A 25,938-nucleotide genomic window follows, 5' to 3' on the forward strand; every position below is an offset into this window, starting at 1 on the left:
GACTGACAGCACCCAGAGGTCGGATGTGATTGTCTCCCATCGGTGATAAAAATGATGGAGACAACCTCCAATAGGGGGAAGATAGGACAGAGACAAAATGGTGGAAGTTATGCTCTGTTTTAAACAGTCAAAAAGGCTGCGTAGCCTTAGGTGCAGCAGAAGGTTGAGGTTTCTGTTGCTTCTGATTCTGCTGTTTCTTAAGAGGAGGGCAAGTGCGATAGCGACGCAGTGCTGCACTATACTTTGGAGCCGGAACGGCACTTGTTTGATTTGGTCAATGCGGTTTGTATATATCTTATCCACCATGGACCCCTGAGGAAGGTGTTGTCCGAAACACGGACCGTGTTGGATCCCCTGGTTGGTAATAAGGTGGTAAATTCACCATACTGCATTAATATTGTAATAAACAGTGCCTACATCTTGCACATGGTCTGCAGTTTTTGTTTTGGTTTTTGCTTGCTGTTTGTTTACTGCAGATTCCGTTGGATTTTCTTTTTGTGTGCATCTTATTTAATAACCTTCGGTGTGGAACACTATCAAAAGCCTTACTAAAGTCCAAATACACTATGTCCAGGGGCTCACCCTCATCCAGTTTTTTTGTTACCCAATCAAAGAAGCTTATCAGACTAGATTGACAGGACCTTCCCGTTGTAAAGCCATGCTGGTGGGAATCTCTTAATCTTTCATCATCCATGAACGTGTCTAATCTGTTCTTAATCAATTTTTCCATGAGTTTACTCACTATTGATGTGCGACTCACCAGTCTATAGTTTTCAGGCTCCGACCTACCTCCCTTTTTGTGGAGCGGGATAACGTTTGCAATTTTCCAGTCTAGGGGTACTTTTCCCTTGCTCAGGGAAAGATTGAAGAGCACGGCCAACGGCTCTCCCAGGACATCGCTCAATTCTCGAAGTACTCTAGGTTGTAGATTGTCCGGGCCCATAGCTTTGTTCACGTTTATTTTTGATAGCTCATGGTAGACTTCGCTTGCAGTAAATTCCATGTCCTGGAATGGGTCTTCTGAACCCCCCTTGTCTGTGACTGAGGACCGGATCCTGGCGCTTCGCAGGTGAAGACCGAGCAGAAGTAGTTATTGAGTAATTCTGTTTTGTCTGCATCTGAGTCTGTAAAGTTACCGTCAGGTTTCTTTAGGTGCCCAATGCCGCTTGTGTTCTTCTTCCTGTCGCTAACGTATTTGAAAAAGGATTTCTCCCCCTTCTTTACCTGCCTAGCTATGTTTTCTTCCATCCAGAGTTTGGCCTCTCTGACTGTCGTTTTAACTTTTCTGGATTTTGCCATATAGGATTCTTTAGCTTCAAATTGCTGCGATTGTTTGTAGGTAACAAATGCTTTTTTTGTTTGTTTTACTAGCTCTGATATCTCCGCGGAGAACCACTGTGGTTTGTTGTTCCTGCTTCGTTTGCTCACGGTTTTTATGTATATGTTGGTTGCTTCCAGCAGTGTAGATTTCAGAGTTGACCATAGATCCTCTACGTTGTCTGTCGTGCTTTGATTTTGCAGCACGTTGTAGACGTAGTCCCCCATGCCTTGAAAATTAGTTCCTTTGAAATTTAGTACCTTAGTCGACGTATTTGACCTAGTGTTTCCTTTCTTGAGGTGGAACCACACCATGTTGTGATCGCTGGATGCCAACGTGTCTCCCACCGATACCTCTGTGACATTGTCACCATTGGTGAGCAATAAGTCCAGGGTCGCCTGACCCTTAGTGGGTTCCAGTACCATCTGCTTTAGGCATGCTCCTCGCATGGAGGCTAGTATCCTCTTGCTGCCGCTGGTTTTAGCGAAAGGTTCGTTCCAGTCCACATCGGGCATATTGAAATCTCCCACTAGCACTGTATCTCCACGCAGTGTTATGGTCTCAATGTCTTCCATTAGCTCATCGTCTGCTTGCTCCTTTTGTTTAGGCGGTCTGTATACAACACCAAGATACAGGCATTTGTTATTGCCCCTGGCCAGGAGGAGGGCATGCAGGCTTTACAGGAGCTGGCTTTGGCTTAGGTCTGACAATAGAAGCAAAGGATTTTTCATGCTCAATTTCTTGGTGGCTGCCTCAATAGATTCATCGAAGAGGTCACTGCCTGCACAAGGAATATTAGCCAAGCGGTCCTGAAGATTAGGATCTATGTCAATGGTACGAAGCCAAGCAAGGTGGCACATAGCTACAGAACAAGCAGCTGCCCTGGCAGACAACTCAAAGGCATCGTAAGAAGACTCAAGTAGATGTAATCTGAGTTGTGATAGAGAAGCTATAACTTCTTGGAATTCAAAGTGCTATTTGAGTATCTAAATAAATGATAAATTTAGGCAAAAGAGCAATGAGGAACTCAAAATAAGCTATAAAATGAAAATTGTAATTAAGGACTTTAGAGGACATCATGGCATTTTGATAGATGCGACGTCCGAATTTGTCCATAGTTTTCCCTTCCCTTCCAGGAGAAACGACAGCATGAACCTTGGAAGGATGGGACCTCTTCAAGGATGACTCCACAACTAGGGATTGGTGAGATAATTGTGAATTCTCAAATCCTTTGCAATGGAGAGTTTTATATCTAGAGTCCAATTTGCCTGGAACAGCTGGAATTGCATAAGGAGTCTCCAGGCATCTGGTAAAAATCTGAGACAAAAGCTTGCAAAGAGGAAGCTTAAGTGACTCTGCCGAAGGCTGAGGAAGTTGCATGACTTTGAGATATTCCTTAGAGTATTTGGAACCAGCATCCAATTGAAGGTCCAAGTCGACAGCCATCTGACGAAGAAAAGAGGAGAAAGATAGCTGATCCGCCAATGCCTTACCTCGAGAAGGACTCGAGGTCGTCGAGGCAGCCTGGGTCGAAGATGAAGCTTCGGCCGGAAAAAAGGCATCAAAAGAATAAGGAGACTTGGACGAAGGCAGGTCTCATGAACACCCCCCCCCCCTATCAACACCTTTTTAGAGAAGTAGGAGCGAAAGAGCTCAGTCTGTCCCACTCATAGGCCCGCCAGATCAAAATGGTGGGCTTTTCCCTCCCAGGTGCATCATGTGATACACGGGGAGGGGCCAATCAGGTATCTGGGCCAATCAGGACCCTAGGTCCCTCTCCATGCAACACATGATGAACTGGAAGGGAAAAGCTCACCGTTTTGACCTGGCAGGCCTATGAGTGGGACAAACTGAGCTTCCCTCCTTCTCCAACTTCTTTAAAAAGGTACTGGGGGGGAGGGTCTCCGGCGATAGGAGGGATTGGGCATCCCTCCTGCCTTTTTTTCCTGGGGGGAGGAGGAGGAGGGTAGGGAATGTTTGGGGGGCACCTGGCGCGAGAATGAGCCTTCAGTGGCAGGAGGGAGTGGGCATCTCGTTGGTCTTTTTTTGGAAGAGGAGAGAAGGGGATGTTTAGGGGTGCAGCTTGCACGGGGGTGGGCCTATGGTAGCTGGAGAGAGTGGGTATCCCTCCTGCCAATTTTTGCTAGCGTGGGGGGAGGGGGCTGTTTTTTTTTTTTTTAATGGGGCAGATATTATGCGTCTGTAATACGCACAGCATATGTGCCCATAAAAAAAGGTTTCCTGTCCTGAACAACGAGGCAGGAGTCTTTCCCCTGCCTCTCGGCTTCCCTTACCGGCTCTGCGCATGTGTGAGAAATCGCATTCACAGTGATCCATCAGATCAGAGAGTCAGGGATTACGGTGAACATCTACATAAATCATTTGCATGCAAACTTTTTAGTACATCAATAGCTCTTTCTGAATCAGCCAAAATATTGGATCGGTGTAGACCCACACAGCCTTACCGATCCCTCTAAGTGCATCTAGGCCTGGGATCCTCTGCAGCATCGAAAAGCCTCACAAATAAGTAAAATCTGAATTTAATAGAAAAATAAACAAACAGAAAAGGCAGGTTCCTACCATCTCGCTTGTAGAGAGACAACTGAGCAATTGGAGGACAGCACCAGAGAGATGGGAAGCAGAGCAAAAGAATGCTAATGAGGCCATCTATAAGAATTCTCGCGGGAATAGATTGGCTCTCCAAAGGTTCAGGAACAATGTGTGTCACACTAGAAATGTAAATTACCTGCTTTTTATAGAAGAACCTATTTAGTAATGAGAAATTAATTGGGAATGTTTATAGGGGTGTGTCACACATCTTAGGTGTAAGAACATAAGAACATAAGAAGCCCCATCTCCGGATCAGACCTTCGGTCCATCAAGTCCGGCGATCCGCACACGCGGAGGCCCTGCCAGGTATACACCTGGTTTATTTTATAGCCAACCATACTTTATATGCCTCTCTCAAGGAGATATGCATCTAGTTTGCTTTTGAAGCCTAGGACTGTCGATTCTGCAATAATCTCCCCTGGGAGAGTATTCCAGATGCCAACCACTCTCTGTGTGAAGCAGAACTTTCTGACATTAGTCCTGAACTTGTCCCCCCTTAGCTTCATTTCATGTCCTCTTGTCCGTGTCAAATTGGACAATGTAAATAATCTTCTCTGCTCTATTTTGTCGATTCCTTTCAGTATTTTGAAGGTTTCGATCATATCCCCACGCAGTCTCCTTTTCTCAAGGGAGAACAATCCCAGTGTTTTAAGTCGATCCTCATATACCAGTTTCTCCATACCCTTCACTAGTTTGGTTGCTCGTCTCTGCACCCTCTCCAGCAGTTTTATATCCTTCTTTAGGTAGGGAGACCAATGTTGGACACAGTATTCCAAGTGGGGTCTGACCATTGCCCTATAAAGCGGCATTATAACTTTCTCCGATCTACTCGAGATTCCTTTCTTTATCATGCCCAACATTCTATTTGCCTTCTTTGCCGCTGCCGCGCATTGTGCTGACGGCTTCAGGGTCCTATCTATCAGTACACCCAGATCCCTTTCTTGTACACTTTTTCCCAGACTTGCACCTGACATTCTGTACTCGTATTCCTTATTCTTACTGCCTAAATGCATTACCTTGCATTTCTCCACGTTGAACTTCATCTGCCATTTCTCCGCCCATTTTTCTAACCGACACAAATCGCTCTGGAGTTCCTCACTATCCTCCTGCGATCTGATTGCCCGGCAGAGTTTTGTGTCATCTGCAAACTTGATGATCTCACTGGATGTTCCGTTTTCCAAGTCATTGATATAAATATTAAAAAGGATCGGTCCAAGTACTGAGCCCTGGGGTACACCACTAGTCACTATCTCCCAGTCGGAGAACTTCCCATTTATGCCCACTCTCTGCTTCCTGTTATCCAGCCATTTGCCTATCCATCTTTGTATATCTCCCTCTATGCCATGGCTTTGTAGTTTCCTGAGAAGTCTTTCGTGTGGAACTTTGTCGAACGCTTTCTGGAAGTGTATCACATGTCATTAGTACAAAAGCAATGTGAACTTAAGCATCAAAAATTAAATGAACCCAGATCATATAGTGAGGTATTATTATAGTTATAATTTACAGTAATTTGAATAAAATAAATGAAATCGTGTGGCAATGCATTTTTTTTTTTTTTTAGATAAATGGCAACTTGGACAGATGCTGAAAGAGTCTTTTATGTACCGTAGTCATTGCAGACTTCTACAAATATTGGCTGGGTTTATTTATGGTGTTCAAGACTCAATAGTACCTAGGCACTACCACTCAGATATCTTGACTCTTGATGCAGGCGAATGGTCACTGAAACACAGCACAGTGTTGAGTCTTCCTTTCTGAGTTCTCATACTTATTTAAATAAATCCTATGATTTTTGCTTTTTTTGGATTGGTATATTTTTTGAAAGCCATTGCTTTTAACCCCTACGCCTGGATTGCCTTGTAATGCTGCCAATGCCACAGATATTTCTTATCAACCTGTATATTTCAGAACTGAGAACCCTGAAAGTGATATTAAAACACAGTTTTAATGATATTGAACAAAATATCCTCAGGAAAGGACCAGAGCACCTTTACAGAAAACTAGTCAGTTGGTTGGTCTACTTAATATTTAGTTGCATAAAGTTCAGTCTTCATTGGTTTGTTTTTAGTATGTTTGCATTTAATGCAGCCTGACTGTAGTCGTCCATATGTTTCCCCACCTTAAACAGGAATTTTAACAATGTATCTGTTAAAATGTGACCAGGTGCTGGGGGTCCGACATGCACTCAAAAGACCTCCCACTATGAAGTACTGTATATTAAAGAAGGCAGCCAGGAAATAAAGCTCTAGCTTTTTCTGCCTCAAGAGATACCAATTTCCTGTTCTCCAAACTGCAGCCAGACACAGACATAAACAATGACCCCCTTCTAACTAACCATACCCTAGAAGATCATGTCTATTTTAGTATTTATTACCAAAGGGCACTGTGAAAGAAAAAAAAAAAAACAACAACCAAAAAAACCTAGTTTTGCAGTTCACAGTTGTATTAGCTGCATTGTTCCTGAAGAAAACTGGAATCTTTTAGGCTGTGATAACTTTTATAGAACAAAAATGTGTGGGTGGGTGGGACATTATCAAATGAGCTTTCAAAACTAGACAGATCACATCTGAACAAGAAATTTATGCTATGTAAAGGCTTCAAAAAATATTAACTGGAGAGATAAAAAGCAGTTATATGCATCAATAAAAATTGTTTGAATCTAAAGTCCATATCAAGTTATGAAATAGAGTACCGTATTTTCACCCATATACCGCGCACCCGTGTAAAACGCGCACACGGGTATAGCCCGGGGAACAGAAATTTATGTAAAAAAATTTTACTATAGCGCGCACACACGTATACCGCGCATGCCGCCTCGACTCTCCTCTCGCTGCCCTGACTCTCCTCTCGCCCGCCCCGACTCTCCTTTCCGAAGGACCGTTCGCACCCCCACCCGAATGACCGCTCGCACCCCCACAGCCTCCCCCCCTCCCCCTCCCGCATGGAGAAGCTGCCTACCGTTGTTTCTGGGTGCCAGTGAACCCAGCTGCTTCCTCTGCCGGCGATCCCGCCCCTTCTCTGAGCCCTGCGCTACGCTGCTTCCTCTTCCGGCGGTCCCGCCCTTTCTCTGACGTCAGGACCTTAGATATGCAAGGTCATGCATTTGGGCTGCAAAAAACCTGAGGGAACAGATTAGGGAGTGAAGAGCTTATGTGCACAACAGAAGAGCGGGACTTGGGTGTCATTGTATGCGATGATCTTAAGGTGGCCAAACAGGTTGAAAAGGTGATGGCGAAAGCTAGAAGGTTGTTTAGGGAGAGGTATGGTTAGTAGGAAAAAGGAGGTATTGATGCTCCTGTATAAGACTTTTGTGAAACCTCATTTAGAATATTGTGTACAATTCTGGAGGCTGCACCTTCAAAAAGATATAAAAAGATGGAGTTGGTCCAGAGGAAGACTACTAAAATGGTATGTGGTCTTCATCATAAGGTTTATGGGGACAGACTTAAAAGATCTCAATCTGTATACTTTGGAGGAAAGAGGGGAGAGGGGAGATATGATAGAGACATTTAAATACCTACTTAATGTAAATGCGCATGAGTCGAGTCTCTTTAATTTGAAAGGAAACTCTGCAATGAGAGGGTATAGTTAAGAGGTGATAGGCTCCAGAGTAATCTAAGGAAATACTTTTTTACAGAAAGGGTGGTAGATGCATGGAACAGTCTCACAGAAGAATTCAAAAGGGCCTGGGATAGGCACGTGGGATCTCTCTGAGAAAGAAATAATGGTTACTGTGGATTGGCAGACTAGATGGCCTATTTGGCCTTTATATGCCATCATGTTTCTATGTTAAATCTGCACTATCTGAAGAAATTTCTATAAAAGTGAGAAAAAAAATCTGAAACAGTTTGCAGAGCCCAAACTGTGGGTAGGTGGTTCTGAGAGAAGACCTGGAGGAGTGGGTCATTTAGGAGGTACTGGGACCTGAGCTGGAGGTGATGAAGAGCCTCTGCATTTGGATTTTGAGAGACTCTTAGTAACATAGTAGATGACAGCAGATAAAGACCCGGATGGTCCATCCAGTCTGCCCAACCTGATTCAATTTAAAATTTTTTTTCTTCTTAGCTATTTCTCGGCAAGAATCCAAAGGTCTACCCGGTACTGTGCTTGGGTTCCAACTGCCGAAATCTCCGTTAAAACCTACTCCATCCCATCTAAACCCTCTCCAGCCCATCCTCCCCCAAACGGCCATATACAGACACAGACCTTGCAAGTCTGTGACCTTAGTTCAATATTTAATATTATTTTCCGATTCTAGATCCTGTGTTCATCCCACGCTTCTTTGGATTCAGTCACCGTTTTCCTCTCCACCACCTCTCTCGGGAGCACATTCCAGGCACCCACCACCCCCTCCGTAAAGTAGAATTTCCTAACATTGCTCTTGAATCTACCACCCCTTAACCTGAAATTATGTCCTCTGGTTTTACCATTTTCCTTTCTCTGGAAAAGATTTTGTTCTACGTTAATACCCTTCAAGTATTTGAACATCTGAATCATATCTCTCCTGTCCCTCCTTTCCTCTATGGTATACATATTTAGGGCTTCCAGTCTCTCCTCATACGTCTTCTGGCGCAAGCCTCCTATCATTTTCGTCGCCCTCCTCTGGACTGCTTCAAGTCTTCTTACGTCCTTCGCTAGATATGGTCTCCAAAACTGAACACAATACTCCAAGTGGGGCCTTACCAATGACCTGTACAGGGGCATCAACACCTTCTTCCTTCTACTGACTACGCCTCTTTATACAGCCCAGCATCCTTCTGGCAGCAGCCACTGCCTTGTCACACTGTTTTTCGCCTTTAGATCTTCGGACACTATCACCCCAAGGTCCTTCTCCCCGTCCGTGCATATCAGCTTCTCACCTCCCAGCATATACGGTTCCTTCCGATTATTATTCCCAAATGCATTACTCTGCATTTCTTTGCATTGAATTTTAGTTGCCAGGCATTAGACCATTCCTCTAACTTTTGCAGATCTTTTTTCATATTTTCCACTCCCTTTTCGGTGTCTACTCTGTTACAAATCTTGGTATCATCTGCAAAAAGGCACATTTTTCCTTCTAACCCTTCAGCAATGTCACTCACAAACATATTGAACAGGATCGGCCCCAGCACTGAACCCTGAGGGACTCCACTACTCACTTTTCCTTCCTCCGAGCAACTTCCATTAACCACCACCCTCTGGCGTCTGTCCGACAGCCAGTTTCTCTAACCTAGTACACCACTTTGGGTCCCAACTTCAGCCCTTCAAGTTTGTTCAACAGTCTCCTATGAGGAACCGTATCAAAGGCTTTGCTGAAATCTAAGTAAATTACATCTAGCATATGTCCTCGATCCAGCTCTCTGGTCACCCAATCAAAAAATTAAATCAGGTTCGTTTGGCACGATTTACCTTTTGTAAAGCCATGTTGCCTCGGATCCTGTAACCCATTAGATTCAAAAGAAGTACACTATCTTTTCTTTCAGCAATACTTCCATTATTTTTCCAACAACCGAAGTGAGGCTCACCGGCCTGTAGTTTCCTGCTTCATCCCTGTGACCACTTTTGTGAATCGGGACCACATCCACTCTCCTCCAATCCCCAGGAACCACTCCCGTCTCCAGAGATTTGTTGAACAAATCTTTAATAGGACTCGCCAGAACCTCTCCAAGCTCCCTTAGTATCCTGGGATGGATCCCGTCTGGTCCCATCGCTTTGTCCACCTTCAGTTTTTCAAGTTGCTCATAAACACTCTCCTCCATGAATGGAGCAGAATCTACTCTATTTTCTCGTGTAACTTTGCCAGACAATCTCGGTCCTTCATCAGGATTTTCTTCTGTGAACATAGAACAGAAGTATTTGTTTAGCACATTTGCTTTTTCCTCATCACTCTCCACATATCGGTTCCGGGCATCTTTTAGTTTAGCAATTCCATTTTTCATCTTCCTCCTTTCAATAATATATCTGAAAAAAATTTTGTCTCCCTTTTTTACATTTTTAGCCATTTGTTTTTCCGCTTGTGCTTTCGTCAGACATCTCTCTCTCTTGGCTTTTTTCAGTTTCACCCTGTAGTCCTTTCTGCACTCCTCTTCTTGGGTTTTTTTATATTTCACGAACGTAGGTTTAATGTTATCTGAATCCAGCGAAGAGTCCTCCTAAGTGAGGCCAGGAGAGGACCACGAGGCTGAGAATGAGCCCGCGAGAGCCTTCGCTGGAGCCTCATAAATCACCACAGTCGCTGCCACTTAGAGAGAGCTCCATGCCAAAATTGTTGCCAGTGGAGAAGGGGTAGAACAGCTTTCTAGCATTGGGAGCTTCTTCCTATGACCAGCTGATTCTGCCATCTTTTTCTTCACTGATGGTGTTGGCAGCAAATTGCTTCCCTCCCCTTACAGTACCAAAATAAGGCCTTGGGGGGAGGGAGCAAGCGGTGACGTCGAGTGTTTCTTCTTTGAATTTCCTGTGTGAAGAGCAGCTGGGAAAGGAGCATCATCCATCACAGAAAATGAGCACGGAAAAACGCCTTTGTGGTCCTAGTGCCGTCCGCTGAGAAAGACACTGGTAAGGAGAAATTTCTGTTACTCACTGCAGTTTCTTCACTCTAGGTGAGTTTCTCCTGACCTTTTTTTTCTCTTGAAAATGACAACTAGGAGAAATAGCAAGTAGCCTTTTTGTTTTGTTTTTAATAATCACTAGTCTAATTTAGTTATGAAGTACTCTCTCTTTTTTTTTGGCTGTGAGGAACAGAAGGGAGAGCTGTGACTTTACAGGAGCAGTCAAAGAAAAAAAACTCTAGGAGTAGGGTCCCCACACATGCCCAGCAAGCTTTAAAGCTTACCATAAGCTAGGGGAGAGCACCAGCTATCAGGCTCAGTCAGAGGACTTTACCTTCAAGTGCATAAGGGCCAAAAAGGTACCAAAACTGGATGCATGAAGGTATGACCTTCCCCCCCACCACCACCACACACACACACACACACTCACACCCCTAGTGACAGCTGCAGATATTACGGGAATCTTAGTAAGGTAGCAAGCAGGTGTCTGGAGTAGCCTGGTGTGTGGTGTAATGAACTGTAGAGATGGGGAGATCCAGGCCCATATCCCACTCTACCTACTACATTTATAGTACAAAGTTTGAGGCCAACAAAACTCACCCCAAATGTACTGTACTGCTGTAGAGGTGACACCTGCAGCCATAATGGCTATTGGGGTGTTAGAAATCTGGAACGCTCTTCCAGAGGCTGTTATAGGGGAAAGTACCCTTCAGGGATTCAAGAAAAGGTTAGATAAGTTCCTGCTGGACTAGAATATACGCAGGTAAGGCTAGACTCAAGGAGGGCACTGGTCTTTGACTAAGGGCTGCCACGTGAGCGGACTACTGGGCATGATGGACCACTGGTCTGACCCAGCAGCGGCAAATCTTATGTTCTTATGTGCCTGCATATTCCCTGCTTGTCTCTGGAGAAAAAGTCTTCCCTGCTAATTAGAATGGAGCACTCTCATAGTTGAGAGCCAATAAAGATTCAAATATGCCAACCTGTTCCATAGGATATTTGCTTTTAATATTATGGCAGTGAGCAATTTGTTAAATGTCATTGTCATCTTTTATTCTCCAATATCCACATTACCATATATACTTGAATATAAACAGATTTTTGGGCCAAAAAAATGGCCCAAAAATGGGGATCTCTTTATATTCAGGTCAGCACCTACCTGTCCCCACCTCCTGGACCTGTTGCAGGCCTTTGCTGGGCCTGCCTTAAGATCTGGTGGGCTAGGACAGGAGGGATCCCTCCAGTCTCCTGTCCTGCCTAACTCTAAAAACTTTGACCTCCCTGGCGGTCTAGCAGTAAACTGGAGCAGGAGCACTCTTCCTAAGCTCCTACCCCATGCAAAGCTGCTAGCTGAATGGCTGCTGTGAGTTCTCATTTACTGCTAGACCACCAGGAATCTGAAAGGTACACCAGGGAAGAAGGAAGGAGGTCAAAGTTTTCAGAATCAGCCAAACAGGAAGCAAGAAGGATCCCTCCTGTCCCAGCCCACTGCTGGACCACCAGATCTTACAGCAGGCTCGGTGGAGGCCTGCAAGGCATCGGGAGGGAGAGGGTACAGGGTGCCAAGCCTGGCAGGGACGGAGGGAGAACAGGGTGCACAGCCTGGCAGAGCAGGTGAGGAAGTGGAGAGGGCTAGGTGCAAAGCCTGGCAGGGCACTTTAATATTAACCCCTACCCCCTTGTTTTATATTCAAGTCAACCTTTTTCCTCCTTGGGGGGGGGGAAGGTTACCTCAGTTTATATTCAAGTATATACGGTATTTCATTTTTCCCCTTTGATGAAACTACTCATGTTGAAACACAATATACCTGCATTGCTTGCCTGCAAAATGTATAATGTCTGGATAATTAAAGACCACAATAAAGACCACTATTTATGCAAGCCAAAAGCTGCTTTTTGACCATGAAGTTCTGCAACCTATTGAATTTATTTGATTAAGGTCTCAGAATTTGAACACCTTTGGACTTTTGCACTTTCAACTAACTAAACTGTAACTTAAATCATCTTAACAGTCTTCTTTTCAGAGATTCACTCTGACTTTTTAAATGGTGTCCAATGGAAATGTAACAATTAACTAATTACAAGAAAGTGACTAGCTAAATATTCACCATACCTGTTGATGTCGAGCGCTAGAGAAGTTATACTGGACTGGATGGGTTGGATAGCGACTCTGTTCCATGCTGAAAGCTCCTTGATTTGGAGGATAGCCTGAACTCGACATTGTTGATGATAGTCTTCACTAAGCTGCGATATCAAGACCAGTGTGAAATCATGTTTCTAGGAAACTGCTTAGAGGGTGGAAAAAAGAAAAACACAACAGCATCACCAATAATCTCTGTGGCACCAGATGTGTTCCTAAAATATACTGCAGTCCTAGCTGCTATAAGCAAAACAATCATTATCAGAACAAGCTTTTTATGATTGACTCAATATGGGACAGAGGTAGCTAGCATATAAGATGCTGAACAGTTTTACAAAGGCTTAAAAGCCACCAGAACTCTGAATGCCAAATGTAATGCCAACAGCTTCTGACCCAAAATCACACTTTGCTGATAGAAGATATCATGGGGTACAAGTAGCAATGTTCTGCATTAATACTACAGAATACAGTAGATTAGAAACCTACATGATGAAATATAGTTCATAATGTGGAATAATTTTGCTTTTGAGTTTGGCTTTCGGGATTGATTTATAAATCTATCTAAAACATAGCTCTAAAGGTAAATCAAGTAAATAGGTCAAAAATAATTAAAACTCAAGCTCACATCTTGGCCTTTGCAGTCAGAACACAACAAGACATAAGCCAGACATCTCACTCTCTATTCTAAACCAATGTAGTCCAACAGCATTTACAAAGGCACTAAACTAGGACTTGAAGTTGCTCTGGTTTGATGGAGTCCAAGAACATATGTAAGAAAAGCCAAACTGAGTCAGACCACAGTCATGAAACCCAGCATCCTTACTGAATATTTATTACTTATCAACATCTGGGATAAAACAAGTCAAAGGGCATTTTAATTAATTATCCAAAGGCTGAATTTGGGCCAAATATTTCTTGAACTTTAATCCCAATCCAATGATTTAAGTAAATCTTGCCAGTGATAGATATATAAGAAAATATGACAATCCCTATCTCTTCCTGAAAAGAACTCTAGGGGAAATTTGATAAATGATGCCAAAGCTGGGCATTGGGATGATCCGTGCTAAGCTAGTATTCTGTAAAAGGGAACTCTATGCAGAATGACCTTTAAAGAATACTAGTTTAGTATGCACACTCAACTAATGGCTGTTAGACACACAAATGCCAGTATCCTACAATATGAATTTAAATGTGATTTAAATACTGTTTATCTATCTAAGCGGTTTACAGTGAATAGTGATCAGGTACTCTGATGGGCCTAAACTCTGCCATGCATGCACCTCCCATGGCCATACCCTCTTTGGAGTGCACATTATGGGCTAGATTAGGGGTGCCCACACTTTTTTGGCTTGCGAGCTACTTTAAAAAAATGACCAAGTCAAGATGATCTACCAACAATAAAATTTAAAAAAAAACACAAAGCACACTGTACGCAGAGAAATGTTAATTATCATTTCTATTCGGGGTTTTTCCAGAGGTCAAGGCAGATGACTTTAAAATATGCAATGTTACCTCAGTAACAACTATACAAAAATAGACAAATATACCCCGTCCCTTTTTACTAAACAACGCTAGCGGTTTTTAGCCCAGGGAGCTGTGCTGAATGCCCCTCACAGCTCCCGATGCTCATAGGCTCCCTGCACTAAAAAACACTATTGCGGTTTAATAAAAGGGGGCTATAGTGCAAAATATAGATAGCAGATATAAATTCTCAAAAATGGACACATTTTGATAACTAAATTGAAAATAAAATAATTTTTCCTACCTTTTTGTCTGGTGATTTCATGAGTCACTGGTAAATCCAATATTTATTTATTTCTGGCCCCTCCCCTTTTCTTTCTGTCTCTCTTTCTTTCTCTCTCTCTCCCCCTGCCTGCCTTTCTTTCTCTCTCCCCTGCCCCCTCTCTTTTTCTGCCTTACTTTTTCTCTCCCCGTGCCTGCCTATCTTTCTTTCTCTCTCTCCCTGCTCCCCCAAGCCATCACGCCGATTTCTCCACTTCTGATTCTTTCCCTACCCCCCCCCCCCAAGTCACCATGCCGATTTCTCCCTGCTGCTTCCCCGAGCCAGGCCAGGCACTTACAAGCGCCGGACTCACAAGACTTCACCTCCGACATCAATTCTAACATAAGAGAGGAAGTTTCAGGCCAGCCAGGCAGCGATTGGCTGGCCCAGAACTTCCTCTCCGATATCAGAATTGACGTCAGAGGTGAAGTCTTGTGAATCCAGCGCTTGTACGCACCTGGCCTGGCTCAGGGAGGCAACGCAATCGACTCGCGTTGCCTTTACGATCTACTGGTCGATCGCGATCGACCATTTGGGCACCCCTGGGCTAGATGCACTAAAGGCAATCAATCGTCACTAAACCTGTTTTCGCAGCTTTAGCTATATATCGCTATTACCGACCCGATTCTCAAAATGGCTCACCACGTGTTTTTCCTTTCGATTGCCCATTTTCCGATCCAGCCATGCAAATTAGCTAAAACCCCTAACATCACTTGGCTATGCAAAAAAAAAAAACAGGGATTTTAACTGTCATGAAAGAAAACTGCCAGAGGGATGCTAACTCCCTCCTGCCAATGCAACATCCCCCCCCCCACACACACACAGCAACAATGCAGCAGGAGGGATGCCCACTCGCTCCTGCCAATGAGACTGAGCTGATCAGGGCCACTCTGTATCCCAGGAAACAAGGAGAGGAGTCAAGCCAATCAGAACCAGATTGGCTTAGACTCCCTCCCCTTTATATCCCAGTATAAAGAGGGAGGAGTCTAAGCCCCCCCTCCCAAGGGGCAGGGCCTCAAGTGTCTGAGCCAAACAGGGCCTTAGGCACTTCCCCATGCATAACATGATGCAACAGGAAGGGAAAGCCCCGCCATTCAGAAGCGGTAAGCCTATGAGAAGGACAGACTGAGCGTCTGTCCTGCTTCAACATCTCTAAGAAGGAACGGGGGTGTTCAGGGTGTGGCGGGGACGTCCGGTGGCAGAAGGGAGTGGGCATCCCTCCTACCTTTTTGGGGTGGGGAAGGGGGAAGTAGTGGATGTTTGGGGAGCACTTGGCATGGGAGTGGGCATCCCTCCTGCTGCATTGCTGCTGCAGGGGATGGGAGGGAAGGAAAAATTATGTTCTTACCTGTTAATTTTCTTTCCCTTAGACGCAGCAGATGAATCCAGAGACCAATGGGATAGCCCACATCTAACAGCAGGCGGAGATAGAGAAACTGATTAACAGGTGGTCCTATTGGCTGGCACTCCTCCTGTTTATCCAGTATAGCTCCTTGCCCAAGCATCCGTAACCATCAATAGGCATAGCATGTAAAAAACTTCTTTCCCATAACAAATCTCAAAATGCAATAATACAGAAAACAACCTGCCATAATAACAAACTGCGAAAGTTGCAAAAGAAAAAACCGAGAGACAATATCCAGAAAGGGTGGGGCTCTGGATTCATCTGCTGCGTCTAAGGGAAAGAAAATTAGCAGGTAAGAACATAATTTTTCCTTCCCTAGCAACAGCAGCAGATGAATCCAGAGACCAATGGGATGTAGCAAAGGAATCCTCAATCTGGGTGGGAAGCAAACGCCGCCTCCGCAACAACCGAAGCACAAAACGCCCCTACCGCATGCGCCCCCACATCCAAGCAGAAATGCGGAGAGAAAGCACTCTCGGAAGACCAATTAGCCGCAAGACAAATCTCCTCCAAGGAAAAAACCTCTGGGCCGAGCCCAAGAAGTAGCCATCACTCCGACGGAATGGTCATGAAGTTCTTTCGCCAACCGCTTCCCTGCCAGCAAGCAAGCATAAAGAATGTCCTCCTGGACCCATCGAGCGATGGAGGCTTCAGACGCCGCCATATGTTTGAGGCGTCCCTTGAAGAATACAAAAAGGAGATATAAACAACTAAAAGTCGTTAGAAACCGAGCTCGCGGAGAACGCTACGTACGTATCAAAAAATGCAGTGAATAAAAGCACTGCTCCCAATTTCTCCTCCCAGGAAGAAGGAAGGAAAAGAGAGCATGACATAAAAGAAAGGATGACACCCCCTTAGAAAGAAATAGTGGTACCATCCAAACTGATACCCCATATTTCGGAAATCAGAAATAGGAATCCCCGTTGAACAAGGCCTGCAACATAGAAAACTGCAGAGCTGAAGCCATGGCCACAAGAAACCCCATGTTCAACGGCACAGCCCTTTAGAGTCCCAAAAGACAAGGATGAAATGAAGCCTTCGGTAAACTGAGAAGAAGTACGTGAAGATTGTACTCCAAACCGGGCTTTCTAAGAGGCGCATGAATATACCGCACTCTGTTTAGGAACTGAACTACATGAAGCTGAGAAGTAAGCAAAGAGCAATATACCTAGCCCTTGTAACAAGCCAAGAATGGCACTAGAAGCTGAAGGGAATTGAACGCTAAACCCTCGGCAATACACTTGTGCCAAAAAGGAACTCTGGAGTGGTTCAAACGTTAAGAAGCACCCAAGAAAGGAAAAACCTCCAAAAGGAAGCAGAAGCCACAGGAGAAGACGTCCGTAGCACCTGGATAAGAGAAGAAACAACCTGCTTCGCATAACTCTTACACGTCAGCCAAGATTTTTCAAAAAAACTTGGTCGTAATACTAAAGTAGTACAAATATCCATGTTGATCAGACCCTAGGCGAGCAAAGCCGGAGATACCAGGAAACTTCTTAGTCCGGCTGTCGAAAGACTCATCAAATCCGCATAGTAAGGATGGCGTCGCCAATCCAGAGATTCTACAAATACTGTGCCTGGAAAGCGAGCTCGAGATAGCAAATCCAAGCCATCATCAGCCAGCGGAAAACACTGAAAAAGAGAAGGCAGAGGCGAGAAAGGAGCCATGCAGCTACCCCCTCTAACTCCCACTCCCTGGGCCCGCCGAAGAAGCTAGGAAGCTTAGAATTGAGAGACGAGGCCATGAGGTCTAGGTTAGAGAGCTGCACGGGGACGACGGGAATCCCGCGGGATCCCCCTTTGGGTCACGGGGATCCCGTGGGGACGCCCCTAGGGCTGCGGGAATCCCGTGGGGACGCCCCCTAGGGTCACGGGGATCCCGTGGGGACGCCCCCTAGGGTCGCGGGGATCCCGTAGGGACGCCCCCCCTAGGGTCGCGGGGTTCCTGCTGGGCTGGATGTACTCAGTCACGCGGCTCCTCTTCTCCCTACCTGCTCTGCTTGCAGCACAGAGCTGAACGGAAGTCTTCCCGACGTCAGCGCTGACGTCGGAGGGGAGGGAGGGCTTACACAAAGCCCTCCCTCCCTCCGACGTCAGCGCTGATGTCGGGAAGACTTTCGTTCGGCTCTCTGTGCTGCAGGCAGAGGAGAAGGAGAGTAGCCTCACGGCTCAAGTGGTGTACCAAGGGAAGGGGGCGGTCTGCCCCGGGAGTAGCACAGCCGGCCAGGTCTCCTTACTTTTGTGGCGCTTCCCCGACCGACCGACAACAGCCCCGGTCTGACAAATCTTCCTGCCCTGTAGCCGCGAATCTAAATTACCTTCTTACAACAGCTGTAAGAAGGTAATTTAGATTCGAGGTTAAGGGCAGGGAGGTTTGTCGGACCGGGCCTGTTCTGTTGTTGGGCGGGCGGGGAAGCGCCACGAAGGTAAGGGGGCAGGGAGGAAGGAAGGAAAGGTGGAGTGGAGAGGAAAAGACGCTTACGGGAAATGGGTAAAACTGAGGTGGGAGAAGGACGCTGAAAGCACTGGGGAAGACAAAGGGGTGGAGAAGGACGCTAACAGGACATGGGGAAGACGGGGGGGAGAAGGACGCTGACAGGACATGGGGAAGACGGGGAGGGGGAGAAGAACACTGAAAGCACATGGGGAAGACGGGGGGGTGGAGAAGGACGCTGAAAGCACATGGGGAAGACGGGGGGTGGAGAAGGACGCTGAAAGCACATGGGGAAGACGGGGGGGTGGAGAAGGACGCTGAAAGGACATGGGGAAGACGGGGGGGTGGAGAAGGACGCTGAAAGCACATGGGGAAGACGGGGGGTGGAGAAGGACGCTGAAAGCACATGGGGAAGACGGGGGGGGTGGAGAAGGACGCTGAAAGGACATGGGGAAGACGGGGGAGTGGAGAAGGCCGCTGAAAGGACATGGGGAAGACGGGGGAGTGGAGAAGGCCGCTGAAAGGACATGGGGAAGACGGGGGGGTGGAGAAGGCCGCTGAAAGGACATGGGGAAGACGGGGGGGTGGAGAAGGCCGCTGAAAGGACATGGGGAAGACGGGGGGGTGGAGAAGGCCGCTGAAAGGACATGGGGAAGACGGGGGGGGGGGGAGAAGGCCGCTGAAAGGACATGGGGAAGACGGGGGGGGGTGGAGAAGGCCGCTGAAAGGACATGGGGAAGACGGGGGGGGGTGGAGAAGGCCGCTGAAAGGACATGGGGAAGACGGGGGGGTGGAGAAGGCCGCTGAAAGGACATGGGGAAGACGGGGGGTGGAGAAGGCCGCTGAAAGGACATGGGGAAGACGGGGGGGTGGAGAAGGCCGCTGAAAGGACATGGGGAAGACGGGGGGGTGGAGAAGGCCGCTGAAAGGACATGGGGAAGACGGGGGGGTGGAGAAGGCCGCTGAAAGGACATGAGGAAGACGGGGGGTGGAGAAGGCCGCTGAAAGGACATGGGGAAGACGGGGGGGTGGAGAAGGCCGCTGAAAGGACATGGGGAAGACGGGGGGGTGGAGAAGGCCACTGAAAGGACATGGGGAAGACGGGGGGGGGTGGAGAAGGCCGCTGAAAGGACATGGGGAAGACGGGGGGGTGGAGAAGGCCGCTGAAAGGACATTGGGAAGACGGGGGGTGGAGAAGGCCGCTGAAAGGACATGGGGAAGACGGGGGGGGTGGAGAAGGCCGCTGAAAGGACATGGGGAAGACGGGGGGTGGAGAAGGCCGCTGAAAAGACATGGGGAAGACGGGGGGGTGGAGAAGGCCGCTGAAAGGACATGGGGAAGACGGGGGGGTGGAGAAGGCCGCTGAAAGGACATGGGGAAGACGGGGGGGTGGAGAAGGCCGCTGAAAGGACATGGGGAAGACGGGGGGGTGGAGAAGGCCGCTGAAAGGACATGGGGAAGACGGGGGGGTGGAGAAGGCCGCTGAAAGGACATGGGGAAGACGGGGGGGTGGAGAAGGCCGCAGAAAGGACATGGGGAAGACGGGGGGTGGAGAAGGCCGCTGAAAGGACATGGGGAAGACGGGGGGGGTGGAGAAGGCCGCTGAAAGGACATGGGGAAGACAAAGGGGTGGAGAAGGACACTGAAAGGCCATGGGGAAGACAAAGGGATGGAGAAGGACGCTGAAAGGCCATGGGAAAGATAGAGGGGGAGAAGGACGCTGAAAGGACATGGGGAAGACAAAGGGGGGAGAAGGACGCTGACAGGACATGGGGAAGATGGGGGGAGAAGGACGCTGAAAGGAAATGGTGAAGAGAGAGTGGGGAGAAGACGCTGGCAGAGAAGAAGACAGAGATGCCAGACTATGGTTGGAGCGGAGGGAAGAAGATGGGTGCCAGACCAATTTGGAAGGGGGGAGAAAGGGAGAGGCACAGTAACAGAGCAAATGGAAGACGCAGAGGGAAGAGAGACAGTGGATGGAAGGAATTTAATGAGAACATGAGGAAAGCAGAAACCAGGCAACAAAGGTAGGAAAATAATTCTATTTCTTTTTTTTTGCTTCAGGATAAAGTAGTATATTAGTTGTGTTGATAAAAATTTATAAACATTAGAGGCTCTGGTATGTTTACAAAGTATGTATTCTTCCCAATTAATATTTCCAAATTAATAAAGTCTTTTTGCTTATTTGTAAATGGGTTTCTACCAGAGCCTTTAATTCAGTAGCATAATTAAATGAAATAACTATTTCTGAAGTTTATAGGGACGGGCGGGGACGGAGGGGATTCCTTGCGGGGACGGGTGGGGACAGAGGGATTCCTCACGGGGACGAGTGGGATACTCATGGGGACGGGTGTGATTTCTGTCTCCGCGCAACTCTCTAGTCTAGGTCAAGGAGATCTCACGTCCATAAAAAGAGCTAGAACGCCTGAGCCACAAATCTCAATATCCAGGATGCAGAAGATTACACTATTACTAACATGCACACTTTCTAGAGCGTACACAGCGCTGTACACAGTAACATACAAGAAATGGGTCATGCTCAGATTCCGCGGAGAGAAAGTCTATCCAAACTCTTTTCCTGATCCATAAAAGGATCTGCCAACAGAAGACAAAGATGAGAGTCCACCCATTGAAGCAGAACAACTTCACCTGCCAACTGAGTACAACACCTACTGCCCCCATCCTAATACTGACCAAAAGGACCCTCAGCGGCAATCCGGAAGAATGATCTGAAGCTCCAGAAAGGAAGCCTGACCCTGCTCAAGAGTAGAAGAATGCACAAGTACTGAGTCGCCTCTGAAGACCAGACTCCTGGAGCTGAGGATGGAAGCCACCGAGCCCCCCAACCCGACAGCCAGGTATGGTAGGTAGTCATGAGCTAGTCCAGCAAAGACCGAGGCATGCCTTGAAAAGAGAAATCGTGCTGAGCCACCAAATCATACAGAGCAATGCAGGAGGAGCATACCAAATAACTGGAGCCCTGAGATACCGGGAACCACCGGAACAAAAGCGACTGCTGTAGCGTAAGAAGGTTAAAGCAAGCCAAAGTTCCCAGTGGAGTCAGCAATATGGATCCCAGAAACTGTGCAGAATCCCATACGCTTGGTCATGGTAAGCGAAGAAGAATACCAATCTGAGACCGAGACCCCACGCCCAAGTCTCCAGAAAGAAACACATGTCTCTCCTATATGAATAAAAACATCACCCCGATATACCTATAAATAGTACAGGAGAAAAGAGTGCTGTGCAAATTCGAAGATGCACGTGTAAAGAACTGAGGAACAGATACCACCCTTTTCGTGTCAGTCAAATGGACCGACTGGAAGTCGTCCGAATCAAGCAGGCAGTCAAGAAGAAATTAGATGAATCGCCTGGTAGCGCCAAAACGGTACCACTGCCCACATCACATAAAATGTTCGTGAAGCCTTGGGTAGGCGAAATGGCATGTGCCAAAACCGAAAGCGCTGCTCCAAGAGAGGCAGGCAAACCAAGTGCCGATTCGGAGTCCATAGAGAAAATGTAAATATACTCCCAGGTTGTCTGCAGAAATGTGTAACCCTGAGAAACTAATTCAGCAGAATGGGATCCAGCTGCCCAATGCCCCCATCTCGGGCACCATGCAGTAAGTGGAACAACGTCCCTTAGTTCCCGAAGAACTACAAGAACTATTCTGAGGACCAGTAACACTGAAAAGGGAAACACAAAACATAGAGACTCCAAGAACAAACTAGAAACCTGAGGAGGATGCAAAGATGCAAGCATCCTGAAAAATCTTCACAGCCCCCTGACCTGACATTATAGCGTCTTCTCCCTCATGAGAAAGCCTGAAGAGTCATTGGAAGAAGTCAAGATATCCTCAGAATGAAGTGCAGAAGGTCAGGGAATGGCAGGATGAAACTATAGGATCTGCAAGAAGATTCTCCTAGGAAAAATCAAGTTTCACAATGTAAAGAGGAATATACTGGAACCATGAAAACAGTACTAACCCCATGCAACATGAGCGAAATACGTATGTCCTTTAAAGAGAATACGTACTAGACTCAATCAAGATGCTGCATCTACCGCCCCGTGGAAAACAACAGCATTCTTACAGGTATCAGACAAAGCTCACATCACTAATGAGAGCTTCAGGGATGAGGCTAACAGCCACATAGCACGTGATCCTCTGTGGTTTTGAGAGAATAGGTAACTGGCTCCTGGTTAAAAGGAGCTGTACAGCCCTTCCTGTCTGGTCGGGGGGCCCGTCTAGCATGTGCCATGAGAAAATGGTGACAGGAGAAACCAGCGTGATAAGCATGGAAATCTGAAGTCCAGGCCCCCTCAGAAATAGAGAAAGAGAGTCCTGGCCGCAGGAAGATGCGCAGTGTCATTATGCCCATAGAGACAGCCCGAACTTGGAAACTGTTTGTACTACCTTTAGGCATATATATCCTGTGCCACTACTAGACACATGCAGCTCAGCACAGAGGCCCAAATAAGGACAGTTACCAACAGACAAAGGCTCAATCTGCAGGGACCCCAAGAGAGACAATGAGATACCTGTGTAAAATACAGGACACTATCTTACTGCTGATCTCACCGTGCAGTGAGTTGCCGTATGTCGCCCCAGTCCGGAGACAAACCGAGACTGGGTGACCTAGCACAGGTCAGAGTCTCTCTGGTAAACCCCTTGAGTGCTAACCCCAGAGTCCGATTAAACAAGCAGCTTCCTTCAAGGGAGTACAGCAGAAACACAGACATAGACATATAAATCTGCCCAAGCTTGTCCCAAAGCTGGTGAAACACATACAACTTGTCTGAACCGGAAAGGAGAGAAGCCCCGGCATACCCTGACCAAAGTCAGCTGGAACCAAACTACAGGAACGCTGCAGCTCTCCCGCCATTGCCGGAGACCCAAGCACACGCCTGATTCTCACTGACACGTGGCCGCTGCATCAACGCTCCTAGAAACATAGTCGGATTCGACCCACGCAAAATTTACCCTGCTGCTGCTTGCATAGAAAGAAAATCAGACTCAGAGAATAACCAGAATAGCCCACAACGCCGGAAAAAACATGTCCCATCTCATGCTGCTATAAACCGGCACCTGCACAATCAGCTGCACATGGCCGTGACAAACACCGATGAAAGAGAGCCTCAGAATTATCAGGACTACTATTGCTACACTGAAACTCAACAATGAGAACAAGTGCGAACATGAAATCGCACCGCTACTGCCGCGTTGTAACCAACAAGGAAACCAACCTCCACGGATTTCTAGTCATAAAACTTAGCCTCAATAAAATATCCATGCCTTAAACGTATGTTGACCGAACCCACATTACTAAGACTCCCAAACATAACCTGAAGTTCAACCGACAGTAAAAAAACAGACATACTCACAAGCTTGTTGTTAGGGCCGGTTGAAGCCAGTTAAAACTGGTTGATCAGCAGTAACCGAGCAGAATGGAGGAACTGTGGTCTCTTTTTTTTTTTTTTTTTTTTTATACAGAGAAGGGAAAGAAGAAAACAATTGAGACCCAGTCAGACCCTCTATCACTGGAGGGAGGGTGAGGCAGGGACCAGGGGGGGCCCAGGTGTAACCCCTAAAGCCGGCACCGTTCAGCCGGACACCCCTGTCTCACTGAAGAGAAAATCTCAACAGGAGAAATAGCATTGCCAGCTCAATGAAGAGAAACCTCAACAGGAGAAAATAATTTTCCAGCCACAGCCAGAATTCAGGAGCTAGTTGAATAGCGACCTTTTCCTGCTGGGAGATAGAGAATACTGGATAAACAGGAGGAGTGCCAGCCAATAGGACCACCTGTTAATCAGTTTCTCTATCTCCGCCTGCTGGTAGATGTGAGCTATCCCATTGGTCTCTAGATTCATCTGCTGCTGTTGCTAGGGAACTTGCATTGGTAGGAGAGAGTAGGCACCCCTACTGCCATTTTTGCTGCCATAGGGGGTGGTCATGGTGCTCTAACAGCTGTGACAGAAGGCTGCTTCCCCTGTCACTGCTGTTAGGGCTCTGCGCATGTGTCAATTGCTCATCTGTCGAGTTTGCATGCAAATGATTTGCACCTCCGTGCAATTTGCATGCAAACTTGGTGGTACATTGATCGCTAGTTCAGAATCTGCCAGAGAATCGGCCAACAGTGATCCAGAACTGACTATCTTTAGTGCATCCAGGCCTATGACACTGAGCCTCCTATGTTATAGAACAGTGATCTCCAATGGGCAGCCTATGAAGTCCTCTATTGTGGCCCTCAAACAGTTGCTGAAATGCTCTTCAAGTCCTAAAAGTGCATCATGTTCAATCTTGCCTGCTTGGATAGTGTACTAAATGTTTGAAAAAAAAAAAAAAAAAAAGATTCTCTTTATCTAATCACAGCTCTGAATAAATTACTAACTTAAAAAAACTAAATTCTGTTTGTAAAGTGCTCAGACCCTATAACCAAATTGTCTAGTGGTAACACCAAACTGTAGTTATTGTTGGGACCATCATCGCCTTTACAGTCCCAGTGCCACCTGCTCAAGAATGCAATGATGCAGAAATAATAATAATAATAAGATCACTTATCTCAGGTGGCTGATGGAATTCATTATCAATAACCGCAGATGGAAGTAAAATGGAAATAAAGTGCCAGTGCTTAAATGTGTTGCAGTGATTGCCATAGGCCAGGCATGGATGTAGGCCAGCATATGGCAGGAGTAGGACTTACCATGTCTGCACCAGACCCAAATATGTATGAGCATAGGACAGGTCAAAGGCCAGAACTGATATTTAGTTGCACGTGCACTGCAGCAGTATGACATAGCTAAAGTAGGGATTTTTTCTTAAATAATTTTTATTAAAAATTTTTGTGAATTACATACAAAACAAGCAAACAATATAAAATAGTATTTAATTTAGCTTGGAATATTTTGGTGGCTCTCAGATCTTCCTTGTAATCACACTAGCATTGTAACATAGTAAATGATAGCCATTGCCATTTATATGAAAACTAGTTGGAGACCGCTGCTATAAGAACATAAGCCTGCCTCTGCTGGGTCAGACCAGAGGTCCTTCATGCCCAGCAATCCGCTCACGCAGCAGCCCATCAGGTCCAGGACCTGTATAGTAACCCTCTATCTATACCCTTCTATCCCATTTTCCTTCAGAAAATTGTCCAATCCCTTCTTGAACTCTAATACCATACCCTGTCCTATCACGCCCTCTGGAAGCGCATTCCAGGTGTCCACCACCCGTTGGGTGAAGAACTTCCTAGAATTAGTTCTAAATCTGTCCCCTTTTAATTTTTCTGAATGCCCTCTCGTTCTTCTAGTTGTCAAAAATTTGAAGAATCTATCCCTCTCCACTTTCTCTATGCCTTTCGTGAACTTGTAAGTCTCTATCATATCCCCTCTAAGTCTCCGCTTCTCCAGCGAAAATAGCCCCAGTCTCTGTAATCTTTCAGCATATGAAAGGTTTTCCAAACGTGTCGCTCTCTTCTGAACCCTCTCGAGTATCGCCATATCCTTCTTTAGGTACGGCGACCAATATTGGACACAGTACTCCAGATGCTGGCGCACCATCGCCCGATACAACATCAGGATAACTTCTTTCGTTCTGCTTGTAATACCCTTCTTGATTATTCCCAGCATTCTATTCCCTTACTTAGCGGCCGTTGCGCATTGTGCCAACGGCCTCATTGTCATGTCCACTATTACCCCCAAGTCCCTTTCTTGGGTACTCT

The 25,938-nt window shown here is 46.5% G+C and overlaps 1 protein-coding gene across 12 annotated transcripts in view; it reads right to left on the minus strand.

Annotated features, from left to right (window-relative positions):
• Positions 1-25,938, minus strand: part of NCOR1 (nuclear receptor corepressor 1) — a 509,406-nt gene that overhangs the window by 460,276 nt on the left and 23,192 nt on the right. For 10 of the 12 annotated variants that reach the window (XM_033922033.1, XM_033922035.1, XM_033922043.1 and 7 more), the window contains one exon: positions 12,572-12,746. In XM_033922033.1, the coding sequence (XP_033777924.1) occupies positions 12,572-12,679 (108 nt within the window). In that variant the 5' untranslated portion in view covers positions 12,680-12,746. The remainder of the gene's footprint in view (positions 1-12,571; positions 12,747-25,938) is intronic. The other 2 variants (XM_033922034.1, XM_033922032.1) reach the window with 1 other exon arrangement.

Source organism: Geotrypetes seraphini, chromosome 15 (genome assembly GCF_902459505.1).
Source record: "Geotrypetes seraphini chromosome 15, aGeoSer1.1, whole genome shotgun sequence".
Classification (NCBI taxonomy): Eukaryota; Metazoa; Chordata; class Amphibia; order Gymnophiona; family Dermophiidae; genus Geotrypetes; species Geotrypetes seraphini.